Consider the following 19,169-nt stretch of genomic DNA (forward strand, 5'->3'; position numbering starts at 1 on the left):
TTTTTACACTGGCTACGCTTATGAACATTCCTGTTAATTTAAATAGCAAATTTCATCTTTGCTCTCAAAGCCACACTTCTATATATGTTTAGGAATTTTGTGCCTTATGTAGCTTAAATGAGGAATTGGTTTTAGGAAAGGAATTGCTTTGGGTATAGTACAGCCTGTTGAGGTTTTGAGGGTGCCTTGTTCCTTTTGAACCATGCAATTCTGTAGATGTTTACTTGTTCAGGCTTTCATGTGAAATTTTCCATCAGTTCTTATTAAATACTGATTATTCACGGGAGCCAGAGTAGTGAATATTTGTGTTTAATTAGTTGCTCGTATTTTTCAATAGGAGTTACTATTTTCATCTGTTTTGATATCTCTGGGGAAGTTGTAAAAATAAGGTCTTAATTTTTAAACTTTCAGTTCTGTTAGTAAATATTTTAAAGGTATAAGCAGGCTCACTTGTTGCTGATTTTATTTTTTAAAGGAAAGGTTTTGTTTGATTCCTTATGTGGTCAGTTTGAAAGGTCCCTTTTTAAAATATTACAGTAGATATTTTGTAGCATAGTACATTATCAGAAGTTTAGTTACTAAGAATTTTTCAAAACCAGGGAAATCATACCCAGAAAATTGGGCACTTCTAATCTAACTGTAGATTAGATTACTGGGCCAATTTATGGTTATTGTATTACAGAATATTAGTTCCAACAGTTTTATGCTTCAAGAAGTCAAATTTTTAATGTGTTTACATCTTTGCTGTCAGTAAATTAAATGGATTTTTTGGCTTCTTTCTCTTGATGGTTGTTTTAGATGCCCCTGTTTTCCTTTCTGTGGCTGAATGTCTTTCTTCCTTCGGTGCATCTTCCGCACTGCACCGTATAAGGTACTAAGAGCAGGACTATTCACATTTCTATTCAGCTGCAAAGGTTAGAAGATTCCTTTGTCTTTAAAAGGTACCTGAGTTTCTTATTTCATCAGTGGGCAACCGGACTTGGGGCTTTAAGAAGAAGCTACGAATACTTCAAATTCAACACTTAACAGCTGGGCTTTTAAGCTTAAAATAAAGGTCTTAACACCACTGTCTCATCCGTGCATACTATAGTGGTGTTTTGTTGTGCTAACCAGGACAGTCTCTGATTCAGTCATCCTCAAATGACTACCTGTTGCACAGTTGTGGGATTTCACAATTTTTATATTAATTAATGTGTTTGCCTACATGTCTTTAGCACTTGCTTCCTACATAGCTTTTTATTGTTTTGGCATTAGCGTAAAACTTCATTAGATCTAATTTTTCTGTCTTTATTAATACCATAAATTACTCTATGTGCTTTAATATTTCCATTTGAAAGCTAATGAGGACAGTTTTCTATGTTTGATCCTAAACAATGGATTCAATCATATACCTAAAAAATCTCTATCCTTTGCTGATGCTTAAACCCTTTGAAGTTTTATTTGAGGTACGGTGACAGAAGTTTGTAGAAGTGTGAATATTTTACACTGGTATCTCTAGCGATTTAGTATAAATAGCGATCAGTGTAGACAGAGTTTCTTGGCATCTTCTATCCATGTTTCCGTGAGAACACATGCTATTTGAAAGAGGAGTTTGAAATCTGGTTTGCCATAAATACTAATTATACTCTTCGTATGGGTTCTTGCTTTCACAGTCGTGATAACTGTTGCTTTGTGCTCAGTGGGCCAGCTCACAGCAATTATTGTAGAGGGTAATGAATGATGTTTATTTGTGCTCTACGCTTGACCACATCTGGGGGTGAGAACATGCTGGCAGCTAATTGGCCTGGCAGCTCATCAGGCTGCTACAAAACAGTAGCTTGTGTTAGGCAGAAAAATAAAATCACAAGGAAGTGCCATCCCTTGCTCTTCCTGATGATTTCTAGTGGAAATGACAGACATTAGCTGTGGATGTGATACTGAGATCTACTCTATTGAATGCTTCAAATCAATTTGCTGTTATTAATTCCTTGTCAGTTACAGAATCAGTTAGGTTGGAAAATACCTTGGAGATCATTGAGTCCACACTGTGACCAAACACCACCATGTCAACTAGACCATGGCACTCAGTGCCACGCCCAGTCTTTCCTTAAACACCTCCAGGGATGGTACCTCCACCACTTCCCTGGGCAGCCAATTCCAATATCTAATGACCCTTTCTGTGAATAATTTCTTCCCAATATCCAACCTAAACCTCCCCTGGCTCAGCTTAAGACAATGTATATATTCTTTTCCTGTTGCTAATTGCCTGGAAGAAGAGGCTGATCCCCACCTTGCTACAGCCTCCTTTCAGGTACTTGCAGAGAGATAAGGTCACCCTTGAGCCTCCTCCAGGCTAAACAACACCAACTCTTCATAGGACTTGCACTCCAGACCCTTCACCAGCTTTTTTGCCCTTCTCTGGACCCACTCCAGCAAATCAACGTCCTTCCTGAACTGAGGAGCCCAGAACTGGATACAGTTCTTAGATGTGGCCTCCCAGTGCCAAATACAGGGTAAGAATCACTTCCCTAGTCCAGCTGACCACATTATTCCTGATACAAGCCAGGATGCCATTGGCCGCCTTGGCCACCTGGGCACACTGCTGGCTCATGTTCAGCTGGCTGTTGACCAGCACCCTTAGGTCCTTCTCCGCTGGGCCACTTTCCAGCTACTCTTCCCCCAGCCTGTAGTGCTGCATGGAGTTGTTGTGGCCGAAGTGCAGGACCCAGCACTTGGCCTTGTTGAACCTCATGTCGTTGGTCTCCGCCCATCTATCCAGCCTGTCCTTCTGCAGAGTCTTCCTACTTTCCAGCAGATTGATACCCCGATCCAACTTGGTGTCATCCCCTCATCCAGATCATCAGTAAAGATGTTAAACAGGACTGGGCCCCACTGGGCCCTGGGGACCCCACTAGTGACCAGCCGCCAACTGGATGCAGCACCATTCACCACCACTCTCTGGGCCCAGCCATCCAGCCAGTTCCTAACCCAGCACAGAGTGCCCCTATCCAAGCTATGGGCTGCCAGCTTCTGTAAGGGTATGCTGTGGGAGACGGTGTCAAAGGCTTTGCTGAAGTCCAAGTAGACCACATCCACAGCCTTCCCCTCATCCACCAGGTGGGTCACCTGCTTACTAAAGGAGATGGGGTTGGTCAGGGAGGACCTGCTCTTCCTAAACCCCTGCTTGATGGGCCTGATCCCTTGATTTTCCTGTGTGTGCAGTGTGATTGCACTCAAGATAATCTGTTCTATAACCTTGCCAGGCACCGAGGTCAGTCTGATGGGCCTGTAGTTCCCCAAATCCTCCTTCTGGCCCTTCTTGTGGATGAGTGTCACATTGGCCAACCTCTAGTCATGTGGGACCTCCCCAGTTAGCCAGAACTGGTGATAAATGATGGAGAATGGCTTGGTGAGCTCTTCCACCAGTTCCCTTATTACCCTAGGGTGGATTCCATCTGGTCCCATAGACTGAGTATCTAAGGGCTCAGCAGGTCACTAACTTCTTCCTCCTGGATTACAGGGGGTCCATTCTGCTCCCAGTTTCTGGCTACCTGCACAGGAGGACAGTTGTCCTGAGGATAACTGATCTTAATAACTGAGGCAAAGAAGGTGTTAAGTACCTCAGCCTTTTTCTTATCTTTGGTGACTATACTTCCCCTGCATCAAAGGAAGAATGAAGGTTTTCCTTGCCCCTCCTTTTGCTATCAATGTATTTCTAAAATGACTTTTTATTATCCTTTACAGAAGTGGCCAGATTTCAGTTCTAATTGAGCTTTCACCTCTCTAATTTTCTTTCTGCATGATGTCACAACATCCTTAAACATTTCCTGAGTTGCCTGCCCCTTTTTTGAAAGGTGATACACCCTCTTTTTTTTTCCCCTTAGTTCCTGTGAATGCTCCCTGCTCAGCCAGGCTGGTCTTCTTCCCCACCAGCTCATCTTTAGGCACATAGGGACAGCCTGCTCCTGCACCTTCAAGATTTCTTCTTAAAGTACGTCCAGACTTCCTGGCTTTGTTTTTAAGGGCTGCTTCCCAAGGCACTTTCTGAATCATTGTCCTGAATAGGCTAAAGTCTCCCGACTGAAAGTCCAGAGTAAAGGTTTTGTTGATACCCCTCCTTACTTCATCAAGTATTGAAAACTCTTTATCATTTCATGGTTGCTGTGCCCAAGGCAGCCTCCGACCACCACATCACCCACCAGCCCTTCTCTGTTTGTAATCAGCAGATCTAGTGGGGCTCCACCCCTGGTAGGCTCATTTACTGGCTGCAACAGGAAGTTGTCCTCCACACACTCCAGCAACCTCTTAGAATTGCCTCCTCCCCACTATGTTGAGTTTCCAGCAGACATCCAGCAGGTTACATTCTCCCACAAGAACAAAAGCTGGCGATAGTGAAACATCAGCCAGCTGCTGATAGAACTGTTCATCCACCTCTTCACTCTGGTTGGGTGGTCTATAACAGACTCCCACCAGGATGTCAGCCTTGTTGGCCTTCCCCCTGATTCTTACCCATAGACACTCAACCTTATTGTCACTCTCCTCAAGCTCTGTACAGTCAAAAGACTCCCTAACGTACAGAGCCACCCTACCACCGCTCCTACCTTGCCTGTCTCTTTTGAAGAGCTTGGAGCCATCCATTGCAGCATTCCGGTCATGCACATCATCCCACCATGTTTCCGTGATGGCAGGTACATCACAGTTTTCCTGCTGCACAATGGCTTCCAGCCACATGTTGTGTGTCTTAGGGTAGATGCACTTTAGCTGGGCTGCTGATTTTGCCCCTAACTCTGGCTTGCCACTCCTAGGCTCATCTCTGCGGAGCCTGGTCTTATCCCCTTTTACCTTCAAACCTAGTTTAAAGCCCCTCAATCATCCCTGCCAGCTTGTGGCCTAGAATCCTTTTGCCTGTGCTTGATAGGTAAATCCCATGTCTCCAGCACGCCTGGTGCCTTATAAACTGCCTCATGATAAAAGACCCCAAAATTCCAATGGCACAAGTCTTTAAGCCACTTATTCATCACATGGGTTTTCCTGTTCCTAATCTCATCTCCAGGGATTTGTGTTAATTGCTAGTTTATAGAGTTGTGTCCATCTGTATTTGCTCTCCTTTTTGTCCTGAAACACCTGTGTGCCTTATTTTTGAACTGATCACATTAGTGAATGTTAAGGACGAATGGCCCAACTGGGAATTCTGAGCTGTGTGGCTGGGCATTGACCAGTTTCCTAAAAGTGATGCTGATGCTGCCTTTAGGCCTCAGACCTTTAGGTTTCTTTAAGCTTGTATGTCCTGCTAAATCTTTTTGCTGTCAGGTTTGAAAATACAGAGCCTGCGTATTTTTTGAATATCTATGAGGGTTTAAGATGACCAGATGAACAGGTCCAAATAACACGGCAGATTTCTGGTGTTAAAGTAGCCATGTGGTGGAGAATAGATTTTGAGGGCTTTTGGGCCCTTCTGTTTTGAAAATGAGTTTGTGGCATAGGACACTACAAAGTACAGCTGCTAAGTATTGAGGTTATGCCCTTGATTCCAAAGCTAGGTATAGGTATGTTCCTAGCTCCTTCATTTGTGTGGCTGTACATAACATTTGTGAGGGCAAAATAGATTCTATCAAGGAAAAAAAAGAGGGCAATGCTATCAAATGTTTTTCATGTTTGCTTGTATCTTAATGGGTTCTCTGAAATTTATACTTTTAAAATTTTCCTTTGCATTCTACTTAAAACAATTTTATCATTAGTATTTATTTTCTGAAGAGCATGTGGATGTTTTTTATTTTACCTTTTGAAGGTCTGTTAAAAATAGGCAAAACAAAGGATAGTTGTATTAATATTTTTACTGGATGAGCTAAGAAAATGTAAATTAAATAAGCCTTTAGCTTTCTTTTTGCCTATTCTGAGTGTTTTGTGATAGTGGTCAGAAGACCAGATGCCTTGCAGGCTTTTTGTAAACAATATGTAGAAAAAGAGGTGCCTTGTTCTGTTATTTGGTTGGTCCTGCAGAAACAGTGAAAAACAAAAAAACCATGCTTATGCAATCAGGAATTTGATACTGTAAAAAGAGAAGGAAAAATATGGTAGCTTAAAAGCTTGCTATGGGATTACAGTTGTTTTTAGCACTTGGTGGTTAAACGTCTTTTACTCCTGCATCTCTAAACTCCTCTAACTGATAATTTAGCTGCTAATTCAATTGTGTGCTGATTGATTGCCATGAACAATTCCTTGAAGAGCATTAAAAATTTCATTTGTCTTTCTCGACTGACTGTAGCAGTTTTTACTTTCTCTGTTATTTGGCACCCAGTGATGTATGTGATGAATATATACCAAAAAGATGTATACATAGAAAATAGTAAACAAGACATATTTGCTAGAAAAGCTTTTGGAGCACACTTACACATGTGGAAGACTGTGCTGATCCTCTGATTTGCTGCTGAATTTTCCATTGTTTTCCTTTTGTAATAAGTAAAAAATGTGTAATGAACAGATTAAGATCAAATTATTTTTCTCTCTAACAGCACTATTTTATTAATAACTATAAATCTTATTTTTTTTCCCCCTCCTCCCTCGCATCCGTAACAGCTAGCCGATGGCGGAACCTCTTCTCTACACCTGTCTCCTTGGCTTTTCCCTATAGTCCTGTTGCAAGACTCACCCCGTATACCAATGGCTTTAATAGTCCCAGCTTCTCTAAAACCTCCAGTAAAGCAATACTAACACCTGAACGGACAGGTAATGCTTATCTTTCTGTTGATTTGTGGTGCTTACAGAGTTGCTTGATTTAATCTAATCTTGCTAGCATTTAACAGCAGTACACTTTTCATAGGGAGATTTTTTTTTTAAATGACCTAAAATTTGGTAATTAACTACAAGTTATCTTCCTAATTAAATTAACTACAGGTTATCTTCTGTTATGCAGCATGTTATGGGAAAGTGACACTAGTAAACATCAATAATGATTTACCTGAGAGTATAGTTGTGACTGTGTCAGCTTAAACAGTCCCCAGCTTTGCTGCTTGTTTCTGCCCCATGGTGTCCATTTCTTGTGTCTGCAGAAGCATATGTGCAGCTGTGTATTGAAATTGCAAGGAGACTTTCTCTATAATAAAAATAACTGTCAGAATCATGGCTGTTTTCAAACTGGTATTGTTGCTACTATCCAATATTTATTTTATGTTTACCACTGATTTTCAGGGGACACAAGAGTTCTGGGAAAAATACAAACTTTCTATGGCCTGTAAATTGCAAGGATTTGCATTTTTCCTTCTTCAGTAGAGGTATCAGGATTCAGTTTGTATCTGTGACTTCTCTTAAGCAGCAGTGGCAGTGGAGAAAATAATCTCCTGGGGAAGAGGTATTAGCATTTTATTGCTGATGGGAGCTGGCATGGGCTAAGGAAGTTAGCATCAGTGTCACACAGATCTGAGTACAATTTTCCTTACAACTCATAAAATCACTGCCAAAAGCCTTGTTTTGAGGGATATGGGACTGTGGGTGAGACGAAGCTCCAGATTGAATGCCTGATGTAGGTGTCTGCATGTGAGTGAAATGTGTAAGCTTCCCTATTCAGTGAGATGAAATCTAGTTCCTAAATGAAAGCGTCTCATGCTATTTGAGATACCCTCAGGTATCTTGTCTAGCTTCCCACTGCTGCTCCAAAAGAGCACAGCTATTACTACCTACATTTGAAAAAGCAAACAGATTTACTCCTTACAATCCTTCCAAAGCAATCCCCTGCTTGTCCTTTTCTTTTGAGGATATTATTAGAGAACAGCTGAATTTAGGATGAATTTTAGGTGGCTGCTCTCAACAGTGCTAGAGGATGCAAACACATCTGTGACATAAGCATAGCTGGTAAGCCAAGTCACAGCAGTTGTTGCCCTGCAGGCTATGGGTCTCTGGTGGTCTAGAGGATATTAGAAAGTGATTTACTGTTTTAGTTGAAGGGTTTCTCTTTAAAGTGTAACAACAACTAGATCATGCAACTAATTGCAAAGTAGTTTATGTTTTACTATCATGCAGGGAAAAAGTGGAATCTAGAGCTTTCTCCAAAAGGTAGTTCTGTGAAAGAGGCAATGCTTTCTCTGTTGCATAATGTTCAGTCTTAATTGTTACTGTCATTGATTTATCTGATAATTATAAACTATTTTAAAAAAGAAGAAACAATAAAATTTAGCTAAACGGCTCTGATATGGCATCCGAGTACTGACCAGATGTTGGTGACACACACACGCGTTTCAGAACTAACACTAACTAATTTCAGCTGTATCAGAACTTTGTTGCATAAATTATTCATTATCTGGGCTATTCAATGCTATTTTGGGAACAAGCAGAGGAATTCATGATCTATTACTATAGTTACTACTACTCATGAGTATCAAAGCTCTCTGCTAATTGTTAGTGCATGGAACTGCACTTCTGAAAGTTTTTATGTGCTATACAGAAAATATATTAAGCTACTGTAGTATAAAGGGCAGATGATCCTGAAGGAAAGATGGCCAGACATATTTGCAGCCTAAAGTTTATTTTTTCTTACATAGGTTACATTTCTAGGAGTTCCCCTTTGAGTCCACAGTCATCAGTAGAGAGTGAACTGAGCACTTCAGAGCTGGAAGATGATTCCATCTCAATGGGATACAAGCTGCAAGATCTCACTGATGTTCAGATCATGGCTCGTCTACAGGAGGAGAGTAGGTGGCTCTTTTTTGATTTTTATAATAGTCTTAAGGAAGATTTCCTGTTGCAGTTAAAACTGCTCCAGTCTGGTCTTAGTCAAGTGGATCTTTCTTAAACGGTGTTGCCTCTTGAGTGACAGGTGGAAAAACTCTTCACCTGCATGGGGAGGGTGTGCACATTGTTGGGTTCAGGTTAATCTGAGCTGATACTGGATCTCTCAAAATTTGATGTTTGTATTTTTCTGAATTCAGACTGGTATATCTATATATGTTGAGTACATTTAGATTTAGAGGATTTATAATGTCTTACCACATTAATTGAAATAATTTTATTTCTGGAGAGGGAAGATGCTAAACATTTTTCTCATACGTTTCGTGAGAAAGGCAAAAATAAGCAGCTCTTTTCACTTTATTTGCCTCAAGATTGATTTTCTTGATTGTCAGGTGAAATTTGAAATTAAATCCCCTTTGAATACTGAATTGGGACCTTTAAATTTAGCATCTTGGTTTGAAACTAGTAATTATCACAAAGTCTTGTTTGACAAAGATTATAGTTTGGCTAAATAGTAATTTTTGAAAAATTTATTCATAAATAAAGGGCATTTGTCTTAGAGGTCACTGAGACAGTAAATGCAATATCTTCCTCGCTTCCTATTAGTGCCAAGCAAGATATCAAGGAATAATTGGTGAGATTAAAACCAAGAGAAATTCAGAGGTGGGGCCAGAAGGAAAATGCCAAATAATAAGTGATTATATAAAACAAAAAATGTGAAGAAAAAATAGAGCAGTGATCTGTCTGCAATTACCAGACTGAGCAGGCAGAGTGATCACTTGTCAGCAGTCAAACTTGCTGAGTATTTAGTTAGGGCTTATTATGTTCAGCAGAGAAATTAGCAAGTGTTTTAATTTTAAAAAGAAAAAAATTATGACTATCAAGTATAAAAAGGATCGTATAACTTAAATGACAACTGTGCTCATCTACTTCAGAGTGAGGTTTAAAAAATATTTCAGGTACTTAGCTCTTTAAGGAATCGGGTCATTGGCAAACTGGAAAGAAAAACACTGGGTTTTCTTCTAATCTGTGTCAGGTGCAGTGGTTGTATCCATGTTTGAGCACGTGACAGTTGTTGTCCACGTAATCCTGTGTAAAGTGGTAGTTCTATACGTGCATGCAGGCACGCTCTCTTCACAGCCACAAATAGAAACTCCCACTCGAGGAGGGGGAGAGGAAGCATATTAAGAAGTTTCTATTATGAAGCAAAGACATCTGTTAAAGCTGAGGACTTTTTGTAAATCTAGGAAGGCTGTTATCTGCAGCTCTTGGCAGAGCTACTTGGCTCCTGCAAATGTGATGTACATCCCCTTTTTCCCTGGCTACTGTGCAGCTAGGGAAAGGGGGGATGTGCAAGGGTTGTGAATATTTCCCTCTCACTGGACCTGGAGCAGATAGGCTCTTCTGGGGTAGTGCTAATAGCGAGATGATTTTCAAAACCTGGCGTTCTAAGAGGGTAGTAGGATTGTGTACCTGTGTAAAAGACCGTTCTGTTACCACTGAGCCTTGTCCATGAGACCAGATGCTATCAGGAACTAGTTCTGGTTCAGAGAGGGTGGAGAGCCAGAATATTTACATGGGTGATAAGTTTAAGAAATGTCAAAAACTAATGTGGGTGTAATTGCTCTAATTAAGAATATTTTATAGTTAAAAACCTAGTACTCATGTAGTCTTTTTATTGGCATAGAACTAGGTACCTTATGAAGGGGATTCATTTTCTGTTAAGAGAGGCAGGCATCTAAGCCATCTTTTGGAGACACTGGTATTCTTTTTCAATTTTTATTAGAAAGGGATCTTGAGGGAAATAATTTGGGCTTAAATGCCTAAAAGGTAGAACTGAAAATTAGATCAGATGAATCCTATGTCAGATCTTCAGCCTAGTTGCATTGTAAATCCAATTCTTGCTGTAAAATTATGTCTACTTACCTGCTTAGTTTTCAAGCTTGAAGTGCATATTAAGAGTTAATCACTTAGCGGGAGCTGAATCATCCTCCTCTTGGAATTTACAGGCCTTAGGCAAGATTATGCTTCGACTTCAGCATCTGTGTCAAGGCACACTTCCAGCGTCTCTCTGCATGTGGGAAAGAAAGGGACATGTGGTGACCAGGAATATGATCGCTATAGTCTTGAGGACGAGGAGGAGTTTGACCACCTTCCACCTCCACAGCCACGCCTGACTCGCTGCTCCCCCTTCCAGAGAGGGATCCCTCACTCACAGACTTTCTCCAGTATCCGGGACTGCAGGAGAAGCCCTACTTCCCCACAATTCCCTACAAATTCTTATCAGCAACCCTACTACTCTCCTCAAGCCCAAACTCCAGATCAGCAACCAAATAGGATTAATGGAGGTGGGTTGCATGCTTTCCTGAGAAGTGGTCTTCTCTCTGTGTCAAGTGCCAGTTCTGTTTTGTCCATAAATTGTGACACATAATTTAAGCCTGTGTGGATGATTAAAAAAAGTATGCTATTGTTAAGCATTTGTTTGCTACGAAATGTAATCTGTGACCTGGTCCTGAAAGTTGTTGCTTTAATCTGTTTTAAAATGCTGCAAGGATGACCACGATTGAAGAAAGAAGATAAAAAAGGAAAGAAGAGCATGTTTTAGCAGACTGCTAGTTGGTTAGAAGAACTGATCATGTTTCAAGCTTGATGTATGCATGTCTATCGTGGATACAGTTACATCCAATCAGGGGTTTCAGATTTTCATTCTCTTTCTTATTCCTGAGCTTGCTGTTAATGCATCTGTGCTGTGAATCCTGGATGAGTGCTTATGGCAGGGGTCAACACCTTGCTCCTGTTCTAAGTCTGATAGGGCTGACCGTTAAAGTGGTAGGAGATACTGTCACTCCCAAAGTATCCTGAGACATTGCTGCTTTTTTGCACTACATTTGAAATGTATTCCAGAGCCTCTGGAAGATTTGTCTTTTGGTGCTTACTCATGATTTAAGTTTCCCTACGTTGTTGCTGTTAACTACTTTTCTTTCCTTGTTATGATCACAATTTTCTTCCTTCTGCTGCATCTTACTTTCCTATTTCTTCAGTCTTTCCTCCAAGCTAATTCTAAACAGTCCATTTCCAGCCAGGGTCTTGTTTGTAACATTACAGGTTACAGCTCACCCTTGGGCAAGAAAATAAACGTGTTGTTCAGATCAACATACAGTTGCTATTTATAGTGCTACAGGTATGCATGTTGCTTTTCTGACAAATAACACATGACAGGTTGGTGCCAAAAGCACTTGCATTCAAAGTAAGCCCTGTCGTGGAAGTATAATTGACAAGTGGCAGTATATTAAGAAAAGCTGATGTTAGCAGAAGGTAGAGCAACGTGGGTGTCTGTTGGTGCAGCACATATGCCATATTAATTTCAGTGTTATTTTTCTTGCTGGTAAGGTACAAGAATGGGACAGCATTGCTGGGCTTGCAGAAATGTTGGAAGATAGAAAGGGAAGATATGGGGCATTTTTGTTTCAGGAAGGACAGGATGTGGTTTTGCAATTTTTATTTTTTTTTTATGTGGCCCTCAAATGTGTTTTGAATTATCTTTTCATGTTTCATGTCAGTGGAACTTAAGCATTGGATTCCCACATGGAAACCTTTAGGGCATTAGAAACACTCCCAGTTTATTAACTAGCAAGTGTATTAATGTAAAAGACCACCAATTTTACCACCCGGTTGACTTTTTTCTCGAGAACTTTGAGGTGTTGGATATGTGTTTGGTGTCACCCAGAAGTTGAACATGTGTGATTTCAGTTACCTGCTTGGAGGAATGGCAGACAGTCTTATACCACTATATTTAGAGGGGAATTGTCTCTTCAGTTTTTACACTTTCAGCTGCTGACTCATGCAGCTCTGATCCATATAAATGGCAAATACTGATGGTGAGAAACATTTTATTTTGGCTGTGTTCTTTTGGCAGACAAGGAGACAAGGAGTAAAGTGTTCACTGTGTTGAATATGTCTGAGTAGTATTACATCGTCATCTCATTGGCAGTTACCATCTTGGCAACAATTTAATTGTCTCTCAAGAACTTCTGCAGATTGAATGGAGATAGACTGCAGAATAGAAATTTGTCTGATGCTCAGTATGGCGTTCCACACTGTTACAGTTTACCAAGGCAAATGAAAAAGAGGGATGTGATAGATGGAAGAGCTGAACTATTTTGTTTCTGCCTTCAGTATACGTGGAAAGTATGATCCATAATTAATAAAGATCGTACATACCATATGCTGCTGGTCTTGGCCATTCCAACTCTCTTCCTGAATCTTTCTTCCTCTCTCTTCCCCCAAAGAGATCACGTGTGTTCTTGTATGTGCTGTCAAGGGTCTGGCCTCTGTTTCATCTGGTCATTCACAGAGCTCTCCATAAAAGAAGAGTAAGCAGCAAGTAACTGTTGAATTTTGTCACTCTGTCCGGGGTGGAAAAACAGTATTTAGCTTTGACACAAAGTCTCCTCCAAACTAGTCTCTGTGTTTAGTTTAAGTATGATTTTTTGCCTTTAGGCAAATCGTATGATGGATGCTGCCCTACCTGCTTTTAGTGATGTTTGTTTGGTATGGTGCTCTAGTTGAGGTACTTAATTTAATTACCTGCACTGTAACAAATATACTAAAGGTGTGATAAACATGGAAAACTTCCATAATTCTTTTCAGAGTATAGTATTGGTTGCCTGATGAGAAGCTTCTACATTTAGATTCTGGGATGTGGGTGCCCACCTGTGTATGAACAGCCCAAGTCAGCTGTCCACACAGAGCTACGTGAGGTACTTTTATGCCCCCTGGCTTCACCATCACCCTGTGTCAGTTCTGTTTAAATGCCATAGACAACCCAGGATCTGTCAGATGTCATGAGGTACCTCTACATAGACACTTACTTGCGCACTAATTATCTAGTCTCTCCCTGTAACCAGTGGTGTGTTTGTTCTCCATCCACAGGTTTGTGTTTTAGGTAGCAGAGAAATTGCTTACAATTTCCGGCACCCTGCTAATCTTCTGCCTTTGCTTGGGGTGAGAATAGGCTCACAGATGTTTTCCAGCTGTGTTTGAAGCCATAATTTTGAGCTCACATGTTGTTCCTGCCAATGTGCTATAGCAAAGTGTTGCCCCTGCTGCAATTTTGACGCTCTGCCCTGTTTTAAATTGCTGTACAAAAAACATTAAATATATACTTCTGGTTTAATACAGCACACCATTTAGCCCACACTCTCAGGCCCACGTTCTTTATCTTGTCTTATCCCACCCATGTCAGAGTGAATGGTGCCAGTCACGTTTACTGCCAGTCCCCAACAGCTTGGTGTATTGAAAGGCTCTTGGTAAACAGTAGCATGAAGTGGCAGATATGAGAAAATGTATGTATATTGTGAAATATGTTACGATGTGTTTAAGGTGTCTTTGGGGCCACTTGTAGCATAGGCAGTAGGTGTACCTGTTAACCTCTTACACAACATTTTTGCAGCTGTTGCCTGTAGAATGTGTATGTTATCTTTGCTTTCTAACAGGTTTTATTTCCAGTTCTGGCAAGAATACACTAAATAGAAAAGCTTTGTATGAAATAGGTTTGGGGGTTTTTTTGTTGTTTAATTGCACCCTCTCCCTAAATCAGCCAAATTGTCTATAATGACGAGTTGCACCGGAAAAATTCCATTTGTGAACTTTTTAAGGTATTCTGGTTTTCAAGAATTTTGTAATGAATGAGTGGGTCAGTAATGTATCATTCAAAGAAGATCTGAGAGAGGAGGTGAATAGCTTTTGAGTATCTGTTGTAATTAGCTAAGGTGAGTCCATCTAGTTAGCTTGTGTTTTATAATTTAATAAAGCTTTTAATATGTTTACAGTGGAAAGATTTATGTTTATACCTCTCATTCCTCTAATTTGAAGAAGTTAATGGTTAGCAACTTAAAATGTTGCTATCTATTAATATCAAGAATACTTTACATATAGTCATTTTCATATAACAAATGCAACCAAAAGTCATAAAAACAGGTTGTTTTCTGCTTCATGTTGTCCATAAATATACACTTCTTTTACTTACTGTGACACAGAAGTAATTGCTTTCATTTTAACTTTTTAACAAATATAATTTATTTCTATTTAAAAAATTTATTATTTTTTAATAGATCTTAGTATTTATACCTTTTATTACTTCTGATTTTCTGAAACTAGAAGTAACAGAACTATAGTGCTGTGAAATCATCCAGAGTAGTCAAAATCCAGGATAGACAAGTTACTGAAAATGGGATTGATTTTCTTGTGTTCGGTCCCACTTTCCAGCTCTTGAGATCAGCTTGCTCATAAACTTTTATCCTGGAAACCCTTATTTCATGTGCACTTTAAGGGTCCATTTTTATAATGCCTGAAAATTGGCAACTTTGTATTTTGGACAAATTATTCCTGGTAAAGAAAGAGTTTATTATAATACAGTAAGAAGGGGCAGATGAAAATCCATCATTCATGAAGTAGCAGTGCATTCTTTCTGGTTACTTTTAATATATGTTTTCTATTACCTTTTCATGTTTGTTTTTAAGTTTTTACCTTGGCTTATACCTTCATAAACAGGGCACAGATACCATTCACTTGAAAAATTTTGCTTTTTTTTCCCAGAAATTACTAGTTATGAGTTAATTTATTGCCTGCTCTGCTGGGGAGTAAGATTTCTCAGGCAAAATATTATGAACATTATGGGTTGTTGCACCCTTTCCTCATTTTGAAAGCTGCAAATGTGATTTCTGTTTGTTGTTTGGGTTTTTTCAAAGCAAACTCCAGGCAGATATAGAAGAGCAGCATTTCAGGGTCAGTAGATTGGTGTTTAGATATATATCGGTTCATTGCAGACTAACGTTGATTTGTGTGTTTGAAGAGGTGGGAAAAAGTCTGTTCTTACTAATTTATGAAGTGGTTGTCTGCTCATAACTTCTGTTGTTCAGTAAGAAACGGAGAATTCTTTTTAGGAAATTGTTGCAGACTTTATCAAAGAAAACAAGAAAAATAATCTTACTTTGCCACCTTTGAAGTTACATTGAGAATAATGATCACTGGGAGGAGTCATGGAAGGATAATGGAAAAATCTTTAATTGACTGTAACTGACTGTGGTGGCAAACGTATGCATGTGAAGCCAGGGTGAGATGAAGTAACAGTTCTGAATAAAACATTTGACATTAGAGAAATGTAGGTATTAGCAATCATAAAGAATGGCATCGCTCACTTAACTTCAGGACTTACTTTTAGTTTTTAATCCATATTTGCATTTTTACCACTGTCTCTATTGTATCAGCTGATGACTCCACAGACCATTAATAAGACCGTGGTGTATTTGGGATGTCATAAATGTTATAACTATAACAAACGTAATGCAGGTACTGATCTCAGGTCTTCTTTACATCAGCTTATTTGTGCATACAATACAGATAAGGCAGAGTTGAATTTGCAGGGTTTGTGTAAAGGAGTTAAATAAGTGTAAGAAATTGCTAACGTAGCTCGAACAGTGATATATTGCCAATAATAATTCTTACTCATTGTATCACATTCCTTAATGGTACTGCCCTTTTGGCAAGGCTCGTGAGTCATTTTGTTCAAATAAAACATTGCCAACACTTGCAGAGAATAACAATGAAGGAATAAATGCGTTTTAAGACACTTCACTGTAGAGTCATCTTAAGCCCTCCTTTCAAGGAGAGCTTCATTGGCTGAGGTATCTTGGCAGATAGAAGATGATACTTATCAAGAACTGCTACAGAGTCTCCATCTGGCAGCCCACCAAGAGTGCACCTCTTCTGGGGCAGAGTTGCTCTGAGGGCAAGGTTTGTTTGCATGCTGCATGGACATTAATCTTGGGCTGGTGATAGTATTAGGTCAGGGAAGGGGAAAAAAAAGAAGCAGTGGAATGGGGACGGCCACCAGCGGTGCTGGGATCAGAAGACAGAAGGCAGGTGCTGCCTGTTCTGGTCTCCTGCCGGGAAGAAGCTGGGCCGCTGATCCCAGTCTGACTTCAGAGAAGAAATAGCATCAGGAGAAGAGCTTCCTGGAAAAAGTCAGAACTGAAGCAGCTGAGTAAGAGGCCAACTGCTGTCTTCACTGTAATTTTGTGGAATGTTTTACAAAGTAAGGGACACTTCTGCCTCCTTTTCGACCTGTTTCTCAGCAGTAGTGAATATGATCTGTGCTGGGGGGTGGCCTTTTCATGCACATTTTCCGTCGAGGGCAGATGATCCTGTATTTCACAATTCCCAGTTTTAGTTTATACAGTGGGCTAATTCAGCATGGATGCTACATATGGGAAAAAGTGTAAACATGTGGTAGGTGATTTTGGTGTTTCATTCTACTGCAGATATGTGAAACAAGGGCAGTGTATGCCCCCTAAAGAATGCTTGTGAAATAACAAGCACGTGTGTATATGCACAAATTATTATGAGAAGGAGATAGTAAGCAGGAATGAGTTATTAACTCCCCTTGCATGACCTATCCTTGAATTTTCTTCACACTTCAAATATTTCAGCAATACAGTGTAGGTCATGCTATTATATCTCAAAGAAGGCTGGGAAAGGTGAAGATGCCATCTGTGATGCTTTATGTGGCTTCATGCTACTAAAGCATCATTTTTGTTTCAGCCTTAATCATAGTTGAGACTCATTAATGGGTCACAGTAACTATGGATGCTGTAGAATCACAGAATCATTTAGGTTGGAAAAGGCGTCTGAGATTATCAAGTCCAGCCTTCGATTGATCTTGTCAACTAGAACATGGCACTAGTGCCACTTCAGTTGTTTCCTGAACCAGGTGTAGGTCCTTTGGAGTCCCTAATCCCTAGTGTTATTATCCACATCTTCCTAAAAGAACAAGCTGCAAGGAACTGATCTTTTTTAAAGTTTGCCACTGAACCAGATTAGTGCAGAAGAGGTAGCAGAAACTGTAGCAAATTTCAACATTCAGCATAAACAGAACTACTTGAGCAAATTATTTCTCACCTGAGAATACATCTCAACTCTACTCCCTCACTTCTCCTTTCTTTTAATTTTCTCATCAGTCTCAGGAGAGCAAAGAGGTCTGGAAAGGAAACATTTGCTACTGGCAGCTTTGAAAAATATTTTTGTTTTCTTATATATTTCCAGCAAGCTTATACCTAGTCACATCTCTGTGGCCTGAAATAATATTAAATCACATAACTCCTACCTTCTGCTTCCATATATTAAGCTCACAAGAACCAGCATTTCATTTACAAATAAAACGTCTGTAAGACTATTTCCACAGTTCTTAGGAGGGGAGCAGGTGACAGAACAAACTTCAAGAAAGAGATGAAAGAGGATGCATCATCCAAGGAGATGAAAGCTGCAAAATGCCATCAAGGCGAACGTTTCTGGGTTTTCCCCAAACACAGGACTGACCTGCTATTTTCATTGCTTTTCAGGGCCATTTATCTCAGCAGACACAAGGACCCATCAAAGAAGTAATGCAGCTGATTGATGGATGAGAATTTGCAGGTGCAGCAGGAATCTGCTGCCTGAGGACTGAATGAATCAGCAGCAGAGCAGACTGCTGGAACAAGAAGGGACTAATGGAGAGGAGGCAAAAGACGTGGCCACCCATGACATGGAGGAAATCCAGGCTACTTTTGTACCTATTTATCTGCTGTTGTAGCTGCATCCACTGGACAGTTGAAGGCACAGATTGTGCCTGGAGTGGCTGATGCAGTCCTTGAGTCGAAGAGCATGTAGAGTCTAAGAACTTCTGCTATACAACATGATATTAGAAAAGCTATTTTATACAGTGCCATCTTCCCTACCACCATCCAGCTGCTCAAACCTTTTTTGCCAAGTGCTGTAGTGTTGACCTAGGATTTCAGGACCTAGGACTTTAAAGGGTAGGCTAGAATTTACAGTAGCTAGAGACATCCCATATTCATGAATTTTCTGACACTCTGGGCCAAGGATTGCATCACAAGAGGACAGTTCCCTTTTCAGTTTGCAAAATCCATGAGTATTTTGGAAAAAAAAGACATGCAGTAGCTGTGTGGATGCCATTGATTGCATCCCCAGGACAGTTTTGGAAGCCTGATAACTTTTATCCTTGTTTCATCAGTGGTTTTAATACTTACCATCTGACTGAACCACAGTCGTAATCATTTTGCTAATGTTCATTGCAATGCCGTTGACAGTTTCAGTCTGCCAGTGTCAGTAATTAGTCACTAAAGTACAACTCTAACTCTTTGATAAAGGATTACCCTTTAAGTGGTTCTTTATTAGGATTTGGCCAGGGATTCAGATCTTGCATTTCCTTTTCCTGCTGGAGATGATGTAGCCTTGCTGTGACACAGTTTGCTGGAGTTACACAGGCATCACATATGTTGAAGTTACTGTTAGTGACTCCTGATAACCTGCATAGATAGAACTGTACTGTCACTTCTTATTACTTTTCACTTGTTAGCAGCTTTAAGGATTAGAGAAGCTCATGATGGTGCTAAATAGGTTATGAGTTTATG

The 19,169-nt window shown here is 40.1% G+C and overlaps 1 protein-coding gene across 4 annotated transcripts in view; it reads left to right on the forward strand.

Annotated features, from left to right (window-relative positions):
• The window catches only part of SLAIN1 (SLAIN motif family member 1), a 96,821-nt gene that overhangs the window by 25,828 nt on the left and 51,824 nt on the right, over positions 1–19,169 (forward strand). For 3 of the 4 annotated variants that reach the window (XM_027674595.1, XM_027674594.1, XM_027674593.1), the window contains exons 3-5: positions 6,556–6,705; positions 8,514–8,663; positions 10,710–11,048. In XM_027674595.1, the coding sequence (XP_027530396.1) occupies positions 6,556–6,705; positions 8,514–8,663; positions 10,710–11,048 (639 nt within the window). The remainder of the gene's footprint in view (positions 1–6,555; positions 6,706–8,513; positions 8,664–10,709; positions 11,049–19,169) is intronic. The other variant, XM_027674596.1, reaches the window with a different exon arrangement.

Source organism: Neopelma chrysocephalum, unplaced genomic scaffold (genome assembly GCF_003984885.1).
Source record: "Neopelma chrysocephalum unplaced genomic scaffold, ASM398488v2 Primary Assembly neopelma1_25, whole genome shotgun sequence".
Taxonomy (NCBI): Eukaryota; Metazoa; Chordata; class Aves; order Passeriformes; family Pipridae; genus Neopelma; species Neopelma chrysocephalum.